Below are 18,277 nucleotides of genomic sequence, written 5' to 3'. Positions count from 1 at the left end.
TGAAAAAAGTACACAGAAAACGCTTCTGTAAAAACAGTGTGTAGTGTCTGAAGGTGTTTGTGTGATTTCAGAAGTATGTAGACTGTTTTAGTGTGCTGTGAATTCGTTGTGAGTGTTTTGTGTTTTGCTTAGCCCATGAACCACAGTGGATATTTTTTGTTTGTGTATGGGGTAAGTATATAGTAAACTGTGTGTTTAATTGTATTCACAAAAATAATATGACTTGCCAAAATTTGCATTTGTATTTTTGCTTTTGCTTTTGTATCTTTCTGAGCTTCATTTTTTTCAGAATGTTCTTTTGCTATATCCGAGATAACTCAAAATATATTTCAATTGTTATTTAATAGTCTTGTTTTTTTTTTTAAGCAAAAGTATCAGTATAGTGAAGTGGCAAGTTTGGAAATTGTGCTGTGTTCAGGGCTGTTTAGGTAATTTCTTAATTGTGCAGATTTTTTAATCTGCAGTGTATTGGTTGAGTTTTTATGTGTTGTTTAGTCAATGAGTCACAGTGGGTGTGTTTTATCATGCATTCCTGATGAAGTCTGTTTGTCACAGGTGCTCGTGCCCCACGTGCATTGGTAGATCAGAAGTCCTCTGTCATAAAGCACAGTCCCACAGTAAAGAGGGAGCCTCCCTCACCTCAGGGTCGAGCCAACAACACAAGGTAGCTTTCTCTATAGACAGAAACAAATTAATTTTATTATTTGGGCTCTTTGATCATTTTCTTCCATGTTTGTCCATTATGTTTGTGCAATATTTGTTTATAACTTTTTAATTAAATTACAATGATGATTATTACTGAATTTTCAAGTACAAAAAGCTGTTTCGTTCTACTCTCTTAAAAATAAGCATCCCTTCTTTAATGATTAATGCAAGGCTGGTCCTTCTGTGTGCAGTGAAAACCAGCAGTTCCTGAAGGAGGTGGTTCAGAGCGTGCTGGACGGCCAAGGTGTTGGCTGGCTCAACATGAAGAAAGTGCGTCGCCTATTGGAGAATGAGCAGTTGCGGGTTTTTGTACTTAGTAAACTCAACCGTGCTGTTCAGTCAGAAGAGGATGCTCGGCAGGAAGTAATTAGAGATGTGGTAAGTCATCTAATTATGAATAAAGGAAGGTGAGCAAATATAAAGTGTGAAATGTTGCTTAAATTCAGTGTATTAATGCGTTTTTGACTTGTGCTTACTACTACTGCTGTGCTCAACTCTGTGTGCGCATGTCTCTGTAGGAGATTAACAGGAAGGTATATAAAGGCATGCTGGACCTGCTGAAATGCACTGTTTCCAGTTTGGAGCACTCGTACACTAATGCGGGGCTAGGTGGCATGGCCAGCGTCTTCAGCCTGTTAGAAATAGCACGAACTCACTACCAAACCAAAGGTAATGTATCGCAAACTAATTTAACCATCATTTGCTATTCCACCAATGATTGATCTAGAAATTGACTCATTCTTTATATGGTTATGTTTTTTGTTCCCCCCTCACCCCTTTACCGTTACAGCTTAAATATCTACCACCAAAACAGCATTTATTATTTAGTGATATTCCTTGAACTTACAAAAGCAAAAGAAAGAAATCCAAAATGAGAGTTGCCCCTTTGTTACAACCTCTGGTCTCATCCTAACTACTGTTCCTCATTACAGCAATCAACAAAATACTCTTTAAATCTACAATCTGTCTCTTGTCTTTTTTTTCTTTTTCTGCTCTCTGTTCCGTGTTTTTCTGTCACGTTGCACGCGGCCCCTCTTGGTGGTACACAGAGCCAGAGAAACGAAAGCGAAGTCCCACAGATGGGGCAAGCAGTCCAGGCAGCAAGGAGAGCCCGTCTGTCAGGGTTGAGAGTGCCAGGGCGGCGGGTGTTCTCCTGGTGCCCCGAATTCAGCTGCCACCCCCTTCCTCTGGGAAAGGGGCACGTCAGTTTGACACCCGGAGTCTGAACGAAGAGAATTTTATTGCTTCTATTGGTGTGTAAATTTCAGCCCCCTCTGCATGCGCCTTTTTGCTTGTTAAACCACCTGACCCTTAGGGGGCAATGTCTCCTACAGTTCCTCTTTGGGCCTTGAGCGGAATCCTCTGTTCCACTAGTTGTCTATACCAACATTTTGCCAAAGTTGGGAAACCCTATTGGGAAGAAATTTTATATATTTTGAAATTGTCTGCTTTGAAATTGTGGATAAATCATTCCTTTAGCTATTCAAATAATTAAAATAATAAATCTGATGTGAAGGCACAAGCTGGTGTAGACATATATTTGGAATTGTGTGATGATCATGTGCCCAGTGTGTATTGATTCTCCCCCTTGGAATGTTTAGAGTGTGTTGGTTTTTACCCGCCTTTTGTCAAAGCTGAAACCCGTTGAGCCCTTTGATTGCATGTTAGAGTTTCCTTTGAACCACAAACCTGCTGCTATGTCTCGTGGAAAGTTAGGACTTTGAAGGTCCTGGGCTGTGTAAACGCTCTGTTAAAAGAACCTCCTTTGTCTCGCATCCCCAGCATGACTACTAGAATACTCCTCCCCTGTAAACAGTCTCAGACCCCAAAAATACACTTTATTATATATTTAATTAGTTCTTAAGCTTGTGTTAAGGTCCCAGATTGGTACTAATAGCTAGGTCTGTGTACAGGGGAAAGTGCTCGCTAATCCCTGCCAGCCCCCACCCTCATAACGTTGCCTTGTTTGTCCTTTGGTAAAGATGCACCTTCAATTCTACTGAATGTGTTTGAGATTGCCCTTCCTGCTTCTGCGGCTCCTCATTCCACCCACCAGCTGCAAGGCTGATGTCTCGCCCCCATTCCATGCTTTTCACACTACCTGGAGCCTCCACCTTGGCCCTGGGAAGCCACAGTCCTTCTGTATGGTCATCAGAAATGGGAGCTTTCTTTGGATCTTTCCAGGATCAAGGTTGTAGAGCTCAGGATGTTTTGTAATGTGACCTCAGTAGCTACGATTGTGCAATTGATTTTAATCACAGTATGCTTTGTTTATGATAGCAGTTGCTGTAATATTAGGCTAGTTGTATCAAGAGTACAGCTGTGTGTGAACATTACAAAACATCTTGTTGAAAAATGATAAAATGAGGCTTTGCACTGGGATTTTATTTTTTTTTTTAATTTTCTCTCTTTTTTAATTTTTAATGCTCATCCACCATAACTGACAATTCAACCAGCTCTCTGACTCTCTCTCTGTCTTTCTCTCCTTGCTTGCAATGCATCTTGGGTAGAATTGTGGAGCAAGCACCAGGATAACAGAAAACAAAAAGCTATGGAAAAAGAACAGAGTAAGATCACTTCCCTAAGCACCTGGGTAGACTATACAAAACTACGAAACTAGGTGTCTATCTTACAACTTCCACTAAAACCTGGTTCATCCGATAGATTCATTCAGTTATTACAGTCCAGTCAACCTGTTTACTATTTCCTCTCTCAGAAAGAAACCCTGCAGCCACATGATCCAGATATAAAACTGAATTTAATGAGTATTCACTAAGAACCGTTACTAGTGGTTTAAGATTGCATCGGGTATCCAAAAGGTCACCTGGTTTATTAGCAAATAATAAATCCATTTTTAATGCTTGGGAAGAGATGCAATTTCCCTGATTAGCTACCTTGTTTAGCTAATCAGCTGTTACTAAATAATCAACTGTTTACCCCCAGTACATTGGTTCATAAGAATTGTGTCAGGGATTCACATCATAATAGTTTTTGTGTGTTAGAGACCACACTGTTTTCTATTTAATGTCAAATAAGAATGACCATGTTGATCTGTGCAAGTTACTCCTCTGTTATAATGTCTGGAACTAGAGGTAGAAACTATATTTTACAGAAAATTACACAAAATGTCTAAAATGCCTGGAGAATGAAACATGTTTTAATAATAATTTCTAATTTTCTCCTGTTTTTGTTTTGTTTTAATTAATGATGTTAATTAAACCAGTGGTGTTGGGCTGAAAAGTTGTCAAGCTTGGCAAAATTTGAGAAACAGCATTTCATTCATGGATACTATATACTTAGTGCATTGTGTTTCTTCTCCAATGGTAGCAGAGTGTGGGGTGCAGTGTATTAAGTCATTTACTGGTACACATGCCAGTATCAATGGTCATTTGCAGTACTGATATCTTCATCCTATAAGCACACTAATGGCAGCTAAGCTTTGTCCCCTCTCCTGTTGTCTGACTGGTAGGTTGTGTGTTTGCCTGCATGGGTGACTGCTTTTGTCTGTGTGTAGTGAGATAGTGCTACTGTGAATTGAAGAAGCTTATTGCTTATTCACCTATGTGAAATAACATTTTCTGATTTTAAACAAATAATTGTCTCTGCTCCTGACCTGCAATGTCTAATGGGTAACAGCAGGTAATGCCCATTCTCATTCATGTACCAAAAAAATGACAGTGACATTTAGGTTCATAATGATTTATGTACACACAGCTGGTGTTTACCTTTTTGGTAACTGACATTGATTACCTCAACTTAGTTTTTTAGTGAAATGTTGGAACGGTGTCTGAGGTGGTATTAAGGTAATGGAACCAGGCTTGGCATCAGTTATTTAGTGGGACCTGGTCTAAAATTAGGTCTGATAGGCCGCCACTTCCTTATATACATTTTTATGCACTGGGAGGTAGCAATAAACAGAATTTGTGCATGCAGTTAAAGTCTTCTCATTTTATATATAAAATATTATATTAAAATACACCTGTCTTGCCAGTTTCAAGGTCAAGTATATCAGATTGATAGAGTACGAGTTTAAATGTTTAATTTCATAATGTAGCACACTTAATAAATCATCTGCACTCCTTAGACATTTATATGTCCTTATTTGGGTTTCTCCTTTTACTATGTACTCATATGTAGTTCACTGGTGTTATTGGCATGCTATAGAGTTATCATGGAGGTTGTCAATTTTGTTGCAATCAGTAAACATAACTGAGCTTCATCGGGGATACTAGGCACCAGGAATATATAACAGTTCCTGGGGTTATGTGTTTTCTTATCGAACCATTGACGAAGCTGTTTGAAATGAGCTCTCCATATCTTATTAGAAAACACTTGTCTGCTTCATCCACAAATATTGAATATATTGGTCCTTCCCAAGCATCCAATATAGACTCCATCCTCTGGCCTGCTTCCAGTCATGGGACATTGCAGGTTGCAGTGCAGAGAGCCAGTGAACAGATGGACTAATTACGTGTTTCCTGCAGGGGCTGAGGGGGCCAAGCAGCGTCCAGAAGGGGGCGATACAGAGGAGAAGAAATCTCAGATCAGTGCAGACAGTGGCCTCAGTGTGACATCAGGCTCACAGGTCTGTGTGCATACTCATCATTTTTGACGGTCATTTAACATGATGTTGATTTCTACTGGAACTAATGCCCCTTATCTGTCATTACAGAAGAGTGATTCTGAGTCTTTGGCAAGTTCGGAGCCTCCAGCTCTGACAAGGAGCACCAGTCAAGATTCGGAGGCCAGCACAGTGGTAGGGCACGACCAACCCTGAGTCTCTACATTTAGCGTTATTTTTTTTTTGTTGTTGTTGTTTTGTTTTGTTTTTTATTGCCTTTCTGCGTTATCTGAATCATTGGATCCCTTCTTTGTCCATTCCTTTTTTTATATTATATCTAATAAACCTACAAAAACAGATGCAAAAAAGTAGTTAATCTCTTGCTGCACACTTTGTGTCAGTCATTTTCAAATCCTTTATCGGTGGTCTGAGGACGCTGCTCACAGGATGTTGTTTGCAGTGTTGGTTAGTGGAACTTTTCAGTCCAGCAGTGACACTGAGGTGTTTAAAAACTGCAGCATTTCTCATATAATCTCTCCCTTTCTCTGTGTTTAAATGGATATGTCTTGAACTTTGCCTTTTGACTCACAGGTCAGTAACAGTTCAGGAGAGACGCTAGGCGCCGACAGTGACCTGAGCAGCACAGCAGGAGAAGGAATGACTGGTCGCCCGTCTCCACACCTCACACTGTCCCGAGGTACACTCTCGGACAGTGAGATAGAGACCAACCCTGCAACCAGCTCTGTTTTTGTGAGTATTACTGTTTGGCAAAGCTCAAACACAGCTTGTTCCAAAGGCTGTTCATCACCTATCAGCTTTACTGGCCAGGAGACATTAGTGTATCCAGGCTTGCAATTGTTACTCATATAAAATGATTTATGCTGTTTGGCTTTTAATGTAGATACAGAATAATACGTTTTAGAATGTGTTGCAAGGGAGATAAGGAGATGGTGATTTTTTATATATATATATCAGTATTGTTATATGTTTATTTGCTACAGTTACTTAATATAATTGCCTTTATTAATTAGGCACAAACATTATTTCTCACATGTTTCAAGATAGGGAAATTATGATCTGGTTAATAAAGTACACTGGGTACGTTTGGAGATGTAGTTAACAAATAATTATACCTCAGGGGAAGACCCACAGCCTGAAGCAAGGTCTAAAGGAGCCTGTTGGGAGTGTGGCTAAAGCAGCCCAAACCCAGCCTCTTGAAGATCTCAGCATGAGGATCTACCTGTGTGAGGGGCTTCTGGGTAGGACCTCCCACTTTCTTATTTAATATACCTGCTTGTTCCATACCTTTTTCTTGCATTTTTCTACGTTTTCTCTCAACTCTCTTTATAATCACAGTGAAACAAATGCTGTGTTTGAACCTTCACAAACCACTTTATGCGCTTTGTGTTTAATGTGCTTAAATATTTCATAGGCTCTCTTCCCAATTCTATCATGGTTTTCTGTTAAATTTAGTCTTCTTTGTAAACAAGCATGCAGTGCTGGATTCTTCTACACAATGACTAGGCAAATGTACTTCTATGTACCTAGCTGCAATATATATAATGACTGAACACAGTTCAACAGTGAGAAGATGTTCTTTTGCATTTTGTTTCTATGGTAAATATGTATTCACCAGTAGTATTTTGCACTAGTGAATGGTTCATTGTTTGTGTTAGCTTTTGTAACACTGATGGGCTTGCTGCTTGCGCGTTAATGCACTAACACAGTGTCCTCTGTGCTCTGCTACCCTGTCTCTTTTTTTTTTTTTTTTTTGTCTATGCCCCACTGTTCTTTTTCTCTTAATGCGGCATAGGGAGGGATAAGAGCTCAGTGTGGGATCAGCTGGAGGACGCTGCCATGGAAACCTTCTCTCTGAGTAGGGCATAAGTCTGAATAACGACCTGGGATATTTGTTTGTGTTTGTGTGTTGGCATGGAACGTGTATGGAGCATGTGATATAGGTTTAAGTGTTTTATTTCTAAAAATGTGGCCATTTACACTAAGACTGCATTGTAAGAACGATTACACCATATTGCAGTGTGGCATGCAAAGTATTCTATTTTGCAGAATTGTATTGATTGCCACATTTATTTGTTAAAAATGGGTTGATTTTTACAAAGCTGTAATTTATAGATTGTAGATTATACACCAAAATATCGCACATATAAATTATGTATTTATCAGCATGTCTTAAAATAAGAAACATCTCAGAACAAAGCAAGTGCCAGATCAGTGATACTTTTTTACTAAAAGTTTAAATTTTCTGCACTGTATGGAAATTACACCCTTTCTGTACCACACCCTAAAATATCTGACTAATTTATTGCAAAATGAACAGTTGGGATCCTCTCTGAAGCTTTTGTGTTGCGTTTTATTTAGAAGTGTGGGGGTGCTTTGTTTAAGTGTGAATAGCACCTTTAGGCTTGTGTTAACTTTGCTACAATACTGCTTTAGTTGGTAAACTAAAGTGTACATGCTGTGCATTGGTATTGAGAGGATGAGTGTTTTAATTTGTTGCTTCATGTGTCTAGAGATTAGGTGATATGACCATTTGAATATACACCCAAATTTAATATTCTTGATTATGTGGGACATCTGTGTTACAGAATGTGAGGTGTTTTGTAATAAGTTCCTGTGTGATTGTGTTTAAAGGTAAGGAGCGTTCCACTCTATGGGACCAGCTGCAGTTTTGGGAGGATGCCTTTTTGGATGCTGTAATGCTTGAAAGAGAGGGAATGGGTATGGACCAGGGACCACATGAGATGATTGACAGGTGTGTGCATGTGTGCATGATTATTTCCTACATTTTCAGAAATAAAAAACATGTTTTGATGATATGTGAGGAAGCAAGAGAGTGAGCTTGTTTCTGTGTGGTGTAATAATATGATGGGTCCTAATTCAGGTACCTGTCACTTGGTGAACATGACCGCAAGAGACTAGAAGATGATGAAGATAGGCTGTTGGCCACTCTATTGCACAATATGATTGCCTACATGTTAATGATGAAGGTATGGATTGTTTACCCCATAATCAAGGTTCAAATCAAGTTTAAAATAGTTACAATTATTGTAATATTGATCTTTGCATTTTTTTAGGTGACTAAGAACGACATCAGGAAAAAAATCAGGCGTCTGATGGGGAAGTCTCATATTGGCCTAACATTCAGTCAGGAGATTAATGAACTCCTGGACCGCCTTGCACAGCTGGTAATCACCCCACTACGCCAGCTTCAAATACTGCATTCCTTTAATGAGAACTCATTAGTTATAGTGTGTTGTTTATTTTTGTAGAGTGGAAGGGAAATACCCATAAGGCCGAGCGGGAGCCGGCACATAAAGAAGCAGACATTTGTGGTGCATGCTGGGACTGATACCACAGGGGATATTTTTTTCATGGAGGTATGTGTGAGAGACAGTAGTTCCCCCCCAAAAAATTATTTGGCCAAATGTGTAAATATTGAATAATAGGGCACATTTGAAGGAGTAAGACGTCAGGGGGAAACTGCACATTAGGTTTTTGTTTAAACAATCATAATAATCTGTGTCCATCCAACAGTTGTTTTTACTAAGACAAATTAGTTTTCATACAAATTATACATTTCCTTAAGACGTCTTAGTAAGTGTATATTTTTGTGTGTTTGCGTATGTTGTAAACAGGTGTGCGATGACTGCATCGTTCTGCGTAGTAACATTGGGACAGTTTATGAGCGCTGGTGGTATGAGAAGCTAATAAATATGACCTACTGTCCCAAGACCAAAGTGCTATGCCTGTGGAGGAGAAATGGACAGGAGACACAGCTTAATAAGTTCTATACCAAGAAGGTCAGAATTCACAGTAGTTATCACTGTGCGAACAAACCCATGTACCTTCATTTTCTGCTTTCATTGAACATATCATAATCACCAATAAATGGACCAAAAGATATTCAAAATTTCTAAAAACTATTATTTTAAAAATGTTCCTCCCACAATAGAGTTTCTGTAATGGAAATGAAAGGTTTTGTTACTGACAGAGCCACAAAACAGTTGGCACGATCCCTTCTGTCATAACATTCCTATTTGCTTTAGATGAATTATGACCTTTTTAGTACTCATGTCAACATGCTCTGTTTGTGTTCACTAGTGTCGGGAACTGTACTACTGTGTGAAAGACAGCATGGAGCGCGCAGCAGCACGACAGCAGAGCATCAAACCAGGTAAACATAGTGTCGGAAAAATGGAAGAGTCTGAATGTGCTGATCCAAAGCTAGTATTTAGAAATTATAGTGATTGACTGAGAGGTAACTTAGCCATTAATTTTAAAATAATGATCAGTACTTCTTTGATTTAATGTATTTCTGTTATTGCCTTCTCAATGGCCTCATTTTACACAAGGTACTATAATAAATAAACTTTTTTGTAGGTCCAGAGCTAGGAGGCGAGTTCCCTGTTCAGGATATGAAGACAGGAGAAGGAGGTCTCCTGCAGGTTACACTCGAGGGAATCAACCTCAAATTTATGCACAGCCAGGTAGGAGGCCATATGCCTGGTCCTTTTACCTACCACACATGCATGCACAAACTCACCCCCTGCACATCCTCAACCTCCATAAACACCTCTCTCTCATTCTCTACTCTCTGCTTCTGTTTCATTCTGTGGTCCTCTCTCTAGCCTCCATGCCTTTTTCTTCATGCTCTTTTTCTTTGTGCATCTGTCTTCCTCAAATAACTTCCAGGAAAGACAAAAGAGCTGCACCAACATAGTTTAGTGTAAAAGTCTTTGGAATTTACATTACATAATTCTTCATAATAAAAGCCTTTTGTTTACTGGAGAAGTTCTGAGAGGAATAGCATTTTTGTTTTGGCTTCATTTGCTGGATGTTGGTTTTTGAGTTGCCTAGTCACTTGCAATTATTTGTTCGTCAAATGAAAGCGCACATTACACATAAACTGTGTTAGTACTAACTGTTGTTTACTGTGGTACCAAACCCTTGTCTTCACAGTGTGTGGGTGTGTTGGTGTGATTTTTGGAATTTATTTTGGTATGTTCTGAGGTAAGATATAGGAATATGAGTAAAACCTTTAGCAGTAAACAACTGACAGCTGGTACATTCACTGATCAACCATAATACTATGACTAAACCCTTGTTTCTACACTCACTGTTCATTCTGACCATACAGGAGCACTTTGTAACTTTCCAGTTACAGGCTGTAGTCCCTGTATACTTAATTTCCCCTTGGTTCACCCTGTTCTTCAATGGTCAGAAGCACCACGTCATTTGGCTGGTGGATCATTCTCAGCGCTTGCTTGAGTTTTTAATCACTGTGTCCACTTACTGTCCACGCTGGTAGACACATCTATCTTGTAGATATAAAATCAGAGACAGTAGGTTTTCTGATGCTGCACGGTTTCTGTTTGTCGTCCTCTTGTCTTTCAACAGTTCACACAAAACGCTGCCCAAAGGATGCTGTTGGCTGGACGTTTTTTGTTGATGGACTATTCTCAGTTCAGCAGTGACACCGAGGGCTTTAAAAACTCCAGCCAGAATGCTGTGTCTAATCCACTCGTACCAGCACAGCACACACTAACAAACCACAACCACGTCATTGACACTGCATCACTCAGAATGATCTACCACCCACAACATACCTGCTCTGTAGGGGTCCTGACCAGTGAAGAACAGGGTGACATTGGGGTAAAAATGTATACAGAGCAACAAATTGTAGAGCTACAAAGTGCTCTTGTGGACAGTGGAGCTGAGATAATGGACAGTGGGCACCGACAACACAAGATGTACCATTTCTTTTTTTTAATTAACATGCTGAATACACCCATAATGTTATTTAACCCGCAAAGTAATGATGAGCCAAACCAATAAATTTGTATATGGTGGTTCTTTTTATTATTTTTTTAAAATTAATATTAATATCAAGGGGAATCCAACTGTGGTGCTTAGCTCTATCGCTATAACATGACTTTTTATTTATATATATGAACATAAAATAATATTCACCAAGCAACCATAACATTATGACCACCCCCGTGTTTCTACACTCACAGTCCATTCTCTCAGCTCCACTGTCCAGACAGGAGCACTTTGTAGTTCTACAATTACAGACTGTAGTCCATCTCTTGTTCTGCCTACTTTGTTTACTCCCTTTCACCATGTCCTTCAATGGTCAGGACCACCACAGAGCAGGTATGATGTGGGTGGTGAATCATACTCAGCACTGCATTGACTCTGACGTGGTGGTATTGTTAGTGTGAGTTGATACAAGTGGATCAGACACAGCAATGCTGCTCATGTTTTTAAACCCCTCAGTGTCACTGCTGGACATGTGAACAGCATCCTGTGTCCACTGATGTAAGACTTAGAGAACGAAAAATACAAGCTGTGCAGCAACAGATGTGAGCTACTGTTTCTGACTTTACATCAGTAGGAGTGTCTAACAGAGTAGATGGTGTAACACACACTAACACACCACCATCACTACCCAAACGATACCTGCTCTGTGGTGGTCCTGTGGGGATCCTGACCATTGAAGAATAGGGTGAATGGGAGCAGGGTGAAAGTATGCAGACTAATATATGACTACAGTCTGTAATTGTAGAACTACAAAGTGTTATGTGGACAGTGCAGCTGAGAGAATGGACCATGAGTTTAGAAACGAGGTGATTATAATGTTATTGTTGATCGGTGTTTATAGCTTAGCATCAGATTTATTTTTTGAGATAATGTTGATATTGAACATTGTAGCTGTTCCTTGAGTTGTATAAAATTATTTTGGTCTCACATTAAGGTCAAGTACCTACAAACTGTAAAATAACTAAATATCTATTTGGTTTGTGATGTAGGTCTTATGAGTTGGGTGCTAATTATTGGTAATTATATCAGTTCAGTTCTAAACCTAAAGATGGGTATTACATAGAATCCATAGAAATGATGGTTTCTTCATGCTAGTGTCTCATGCTTTCATTGTCATCCCGATAACTCAAATATGTTTTAAGATGTTGATTTGTTAAACTTGCTGCTGTATTCTGGGTTCTGTGTTTGATGTCACATCTTTAAGCGATGTAAAAGTAACTTCCCACTAGCTCCATTGTGTTCTGATAGATCGGATATAATTAGATGGGAGTAGTTTGTTGAATTTCAAAAGATTGTTGAACTTGAGATGAAAGTGTAAATGATGTTTTGTAGTATGCTGATGTTATGTAGATCTGTGCTGTAGTTTCCCCGAGGGTGCCAGTCCGCACTGCTGGCGGAGGAGGCATGGAGGGCAATGTAGTGGGATTAGAGCAAGGCATCAGAAAATCACTCAAGACTCAGTTCTTAATTATTCACAAATGAGATTTAACTTCTTTTTTGTTTGATTGCATTTTTATCTTATTTTGTATTATCACTGGGCCAACTGACTGAAGATTATTGGTTACTGATTCTCGCTGAATCTGTTTTAGAGTGGGGAGGTAGCGCCATTGGGTGTTTTTTGTGCTTTTTGTGCGATAATAATCCAAAGCGTTTCTCTCCCATGCTCTCTCTCCCTGCAAGGAGCGGAAGGTACACCACCTCTGCTGTCTTTGCTTGTTAGCAGATTTTATTTCAATTATTATTATTGGCTTTCCTTTATTTCTTTACTCCATTGGTAGCTGTTTGGCAGTCTTCAGTTTTTTTTTTTTTGTTTTGTTTTTTTTTTTTGCTTCTGTTCCTTTTTATTATGTTCAGATAATGGAATTTTTCATGTGTGCTTTTACATGGGCCTCTCAGCATATGGAACATTTCATAGTTCACATTCAAGCTTTTTTTAATGTTACCATCAGCCATTTGCAAAAACCCCTGCATCATTTGTCAACATTGAATCTGCAAATCAAATAACTTTCAGCTTCCTGAGATGGCAGCTTTCTGAACGAAAACCATGTTTCTTTATTTATTTATTTTTATTATTTTAATTTTTTTGAGTAAATTGGGTAAATATATAAACGTTAATCGTATTGTTCAGCCTCAAAATGTCCATCTTCACGTTGAGTTACATCAGCCATCATTCATTCGGCCCATGTAAGCTTTTCAGCATGGAAAGTTCCTCTGTCTGTCTCTAGTTTTTTTGTGTTTTTCTTTTAGTTCTGGTAGCATTTACAAAGCTTGCTTATGTGCTGTCTTAGTTTCTCCCTGATTTACTGTTTACTGACTGTCCAGGTTGTCATTTATTTAACTGTTCTTTTTTTCTTTATTTTCCCACAAAGTGTGATTGAGTAGCTAACAGTGTGCCTTGTTCTTTTGTTTGTTTTTTATTTCATTTTAGGTTTTCATAGAGCTGAATCACATTAAAAAGTGCAATACTGTGAAGGGAGTCTTTGTCCTGGAGGAATTTGGTAATTACCCCCATTTTGATTCTAGGCGTGTACGCGACACGGCAGTAAACCAAACTGTTAAGTGTAATGGCATAGTGGATCATTTTAGTCTCATTCTTATATTTCATAGGGTTCTAGTTTTTTGTTGCTCAGCTAGGCCCTAGGGTATAAACAATACTTATGAAGAGAAAGGTACAGTGAAAGAAATCATTAGAGAAAGAAGGATTTCTTGATCAGTGATTTTAATTATTTACTTATTAAATAAAGTCTCATTTTGGTTGGAGAAAAGAGAGCGCAAGTAGTGCATGTTAAATACTATTAAATGGGGAGGATCAAAACTTATTGGATAACTCTACATCAGTTTCACACTAGAATTAAAGTATAGCAGGTTCACACTAGCTCCTTTCATGGTTAAACTAAGTTTGCCTCTGTAAATATAGTTTTACTTGTTTCTAGATTGTGACCACGAAGCTTGTGTTGTTGATTAGATATGACAACTTACGTAGAGACGAATCCCTTTAGTAGCATGTTGTTTTAAGGTAATTGTAGAATTGAAGGGAGAACAGTCAAAGGTCAGGGCTAGACTGGGTTACTGCCGTGCCTCTGTGCTTCCTTTTTGTAATCCGCCCCCTCATCTTTGCTGCTATGAAAACCTTCATTCTCCAGCAGGTAAAGTGCTGTCACCTTTATCGTTTCTACCACTCCTCCTCTCCCCTTCTTTCCATTAGTCCACCTCTCTTTTGCCCTTACTGACTGATACATGTCTGTATATCATCGTCTTTGCCTTGGCTGTCAGACATTTCGCCAAGTTCACGTTATCATGCTTGTAGCAATTCTTCATTCCATAAGCGACTGTAAGCCTGGCAAGCCCTGGACCACTTCTCTCACAGTGAGGTTACCGCTCTCTCTCATGATGGTAGATGTTGGTTATGATAGAGGTCTTTGTGTGTGTAGCTTAGAGGGACATTTATTGTATAGACGCTAAGTGTGTGGTTTCTTGGAACGTTGCGGCTAACTGGTTGAGCTACCTCAGCTTGATCAAGAGGCCAGATAGTTAAGTAAGGTCTTTTAAACACACCACTGATCCTTCAGTGAACTGTAGTCCTAGTTCTCATATTGATGATGATGATTATATTGTGTTTAACAATTTGTAAGTTTCTTACGTCATTCTGCTATGGGCAATCTCTCTTTATTCTCTCTCTCCCCCTCTTTCTCTTTCTCTCTCTCCCCCCCCCTCTTTCTCTTTCTCTCTCTCCCCCCCCCCTCTTTCTCTCTCTCTCTCTCTCTCTCTCTCTCTCTCTCTCTCTCTCTCTCGTGCCCCTCTCCCTCCTTCAATTTTTTATTTCTTTCATTTTCTTTCACTTATTTTCTCGTCCATTTTTGTTTGCTTTTTTTTATTTTTTATTCCACCTCTTCCAAACTCTTTTGTTTTGTTTCTTGCACCTGTGATTGCAGTTCCTGAAACTAAAGAAGTGGTGATCCACAAGTACAAGACTCCAATGGTAAGGCAAATTATTATTTTTTTTTTATATTGAAGACCTCTCCAGTTTCTGGAATGTTGATTTTTTTTTCTCTTTCTTTCTGTTTATTTTTCTGTCCAGGCACATCAGATCTGTTACTCAGTGCTCTGTCTCTTCTCCTACATGGCTGCAGTGAAGGGGAAGGAGGCAGAGGGCAAACCCAAGATGCTGTCCCCACGCCCCCTGCCCAGCTAGTGCATATTTCTCTGCTACAATTTTCTTGGCTCTGTCCCAGTTTACTCCATTAAATAAACTCCATATCCTAGTCTCCAGCCTGTATATCTAGGCCAGGTTAACATCACGGGCTCCTGTACTGCTGTCTTTAGCTTCTTGGTGACTGGCCTATTATAGACAATATTCCTAACACTCTCTAATCAACCAATTCTAGTTAATTCATCCTCGGTCTTTATTCTTTAAGGTTCATGACCTTTTAGTGAGTTCAGATTGTTTAGCCATTGTTGCACTGGAACAATGTGCATGCTCACAGCAGACCTCTCTTTAGCAACTGTTGATCAGAATCCTTGTTATCGAGTATCCAGTGAACTGCATCTTTTGAGAGATGCAGCATGCTGCTGTCTTTGCCTCTTGCATGTGGTCAGAGGGTCCAATGCATTCCTGCAAAATGGCATTGGCATGCCCACATCAATGGTATCTTTCTTGGCAAGCTCGCACCCCCACACCCTTTCCTATTCATTTTCATGTCTGTGAATCCAGGGACTGTAGTACATTATCCCTTGTCCTCAGTGGTACCATAACCTCCAGTCCGAGGTTAAAGAAACGCTCACCCTGCGTGTGTTATACCTGAAAAAGCCACCAGGGAGAGCCAGTTGTAAGCATTTCATTCAGTCTGCCTGCCTCATCTGCTCTTAGTGGTCCAAGATGTGTAGCTCTTTAGCTTTGCCCTGAGCCTACTGTAATATTTCTACTGCTCTGTCTGTGAACAGCTGTGATGACCTGCATGTTACTGTTTAAAAGAAAAAGAAAAAGGAAAAAAAAAAGAAAATACACTGTACATTTCACTGGAGCAATGTCTGAAAAAAATGTTCTGAAACAAACTGTGGTTTGTTGAGTAGATGTGCAATACTATCTGTAGTGGGTACTGAGAACATGCCCTGTAATAAGAACTGTTGTCCACGGTCCCCCGTCTGGGCGAAGGCTGAGGGAGTGGATGTGATCAACCGCAGTAAACAGAAAGAGGCATTACTGAATGTGTAAAAGCTGAAAAACAGCTGTGTTTGGAGATCTCTTGTGTTCACGTGTGGGTCTGTAAGTCTACTGATGTCCAGTCACTGTTTGAGGGAACCTAAATATTACGTAATGTGGAGAAACGTCCCTTTTCAAAGGTCCCTTTCTGCTTGTGTGTGTGTGTGTTCATGAAGGAGATTGTTTTACAGCATCTCTGACATTCCTTTTAATGTCCTTTTATGTGTTATGGTTTTAAACTGAAGGTCCATTCATGATTGTGTATGTTGGTGTGCATTTCAATGAAAAGAATTTGTTTTAGATGGTTATTAGTAAGGCCCATTGTTCTACAGAATTTAGCTGTAAATAGCACAAGACAAGATTTGCCACTTCAGAGTCTCCAAAGACGGGTGTTTTGATTTGGTGAGTGCTGTTGTCTGTGGTGTAACAGTCACTGCGGCAGCTGAGTTTGCCTGGTCTATCATTCCTATCCTCTTAATGCTCAGAACAATTGGTGAAAGGAGAGAGAGGGAGGGAGAGAGAAAGTACAAATTGGATGTAAATATTTCAGTGTTTAAAAAGTATTTATAGAACTTGTACAGCTTTGGCAATATGACAATAAAAGATGTTCAACCTAAATGACTGTCCACATTCTGAACTGGTTTGGAACATGCGTTTCTTTTATGTGCTTTTTGAGATTGGGTTGTTACTGATTAGACTGTGTGGCATATTAAATAAATAAAGTGTGCTAATACTGCTAGAATTAATTGAATCATCCAGGTTACTTCATTTTCAAATCTTACACACGTACAACCACTTTGCTTTGAATGCATTTATTATAACATTTCTGAATGCACTCAATCAGTCAAAACTGACAAAATTCATCACAAAACATTAGAAATCTTTGTTAGTGCTGTGTGATATATTGCACGTTTTTGGTTATTGTATTTAACTATTTAAATATCGATTTTTTTACTTTATTAAAGATTGAGCTGCAACCAAAATCATAACAGCGATCATTTCTATTATACATCATTTAGGGATTTTTTTTTACCTGTCTGCTTCATTTTTTACAATACTGTGTAGATCTGTTGATCCCAGTTACTTCTTATTACTTTACAAGACTGAACAGTGCAAAGCAAGCACACGCAGGGTATTTAGCAGCAAACCATCACTAAGCAACAATATATTCATTGATTTATTTATACAAACATATCATATACACTGGGGAAAATATTTTGATATTAAAACACCCCCCAGCACTAATCTGTGGTGCTAGGCCCTTTGTTTCCTTAATGCATTAATATAAGACTTTCTTAGTAGAAAACAAAATATTTGCCCAAGTTATGAAGCTTGATATTAAGAATATGCATTGACTGTGCCCAATGTAAACATGATTTTAACTAGTGACATACAGTACTTTGCATGTGAAAGAAAGCCTGTATCTATGTAACTAATAGCATTTTCATGTTGTTAAAATGCCTATTGTTTATGCATTGCATTGTTTGTAAAGAAGTAACCCATTACAAATAATTAAGGTTTTCTTAGGTCATCAATATGCCCTTTATGCATTGTAGCTGCAAATTTCCTATCCAAGACTAAGTCTCCTTTCTTTTATAAAGTACCAGACAAAGCTGTGTAAGATGAAACAGCCCACTTTGCAAGTTATAGCCCAATAATTTAACTTAATAATAAAGGTATTATTTTTATAACTCCCTGACTATATTTAGTTTAATAAAAAAATTATAACACGATTTAAAGAAATCTTTTATAAAACATACATAATGCATCATGACTTATCAATAAAGTTTAACAAAACAACTGTTACTAAGCCATAAATTTCCTAAATTAGCTTATGTTGCACTGAATACGGGTGGCACAGTGGTGCAGCAGGTAGTGTTGCAGGCACATAGCAGGAGTTCAAGTCCCGCTCCAGGTGACTGTCTGTGAGGAGTTTGTTGTGTTCTCCCTGTGTCAGAGTGGGTGCT

At 38.9% G+C, this 18,277-nt stretch overlaps 1 protein-coding gene across 15 annotated transcripts in view; it reads left to right on the top strand.

The window, feature by feature from the left end:
- LOC136676330 (MAP kinase-activating death domain protein-like) overlaps positions 1 to 16,949 on the top strand; it is a 50,966-nt gene extending 34,017 nt beyond the window's left edge. For 2 of the 15 annotated variants that reach the window (XM_066653247.1, XM_066653234.1), the window contains 20 exons: positions 556 to 664; positions 897 to 1,083; positions 1,224 to 1,374; positions 1,755 to 1,958; positions 3,216 to 3,272; positions 5,190 to 5,290; positions 5,378 to 5,458; positions 5,858 to 6,016; positions 6,405 to 6,525; positions 7,080 to 7,142; positions 7,919 to 8,039; positions 8,169 to 8,274; positions 8,362 to 8,472; positions 8,557 to 8,664; positions 8,923 to 9,087; positions 9,389 to 9,461; positions 9,668 to 9,774; positions 13,539 to 13,608; positions 15,043 to 15,089; positions 15,189 to 16,949. In XM_066653247.1, coding sequence (XP_066509344.1) covers positions 556 to 664; positions 897 to 1,083; positions 1,224 to 1,374; positions 1,755 to 1,958; positions 3,216 to 3,272; positions 5,190 to 5,290; positions 5,378 to 5,458; positions 5,858 to 6,016; positions 6,405 to 6,525; positions 7,080 to 7,142; positions 7,919 to 8,039; positions 8,169 to 8,274; positions 8,362 to 8,472; positions 8,557 to 8,664; positions 8,923 to 9,087; positions 9,389 to 9,461; positions 9,668 to 9,774; positions 13,539 to 13,608; positions 15,043 to 15,089; positions 15,189 to 15,302 — 2,255 coding nt within the window. In that variant the 3' untranslated portion in view covers positions 15,303 to 16,949. Of the gene's footprint in view, positions 1 to 555; positions 665 to 896; positions 1,084 to 1,223; positions 1,375 to 1,754; positions 1,959 to 3,215; positions 3,273 to 5,189; positions 5,291 to 5,377; positions 5,462 to 5,857; positions 6,017 to 6,404; positions 6,526 to 7,079; positions 7,143 to 7,918; positions 8,040 to 8,168; positions 8,275 to 8,361; positions 8,473 to 8,556; positions 8,665 to 8,922; positions 9,088 to 9,388; positions 9,462 to 9,667; positions 9,775 to 13,538; positions 13,609 to 15,042; positions 15,090 to 15,188 lie in introns of all 15 variants that reach the window. The other 13 variants (XM_066653235.1, XM_066653233.1, XM_066653246.1 and 10 more) reach the window with 7 other exon arrangements.
- The last annotated feature ends 1,328 nt before the right edge of the window (positions 16,950 to 18,277 follow it).

This window comes from Hoplias malabaricus, chromosome X2 (assembly GCF_029633855.1).
Source record: "Hoplias malabaricus isolate fHopMal1 chromosome X2, fHopMal1.hap1, whole genome shotgun sequence".
Lineage (NCBI taxonomy): Eukaryota > Metazoa > Chordata > Actinopteri > Characiformes > Erythrinidae > Hoplias > Hoplias malabaricus.
Note: the sequence above shows the minus strand (reverse complement) of the source record. Positions and strands in the feature narration are given on the sequence as shown.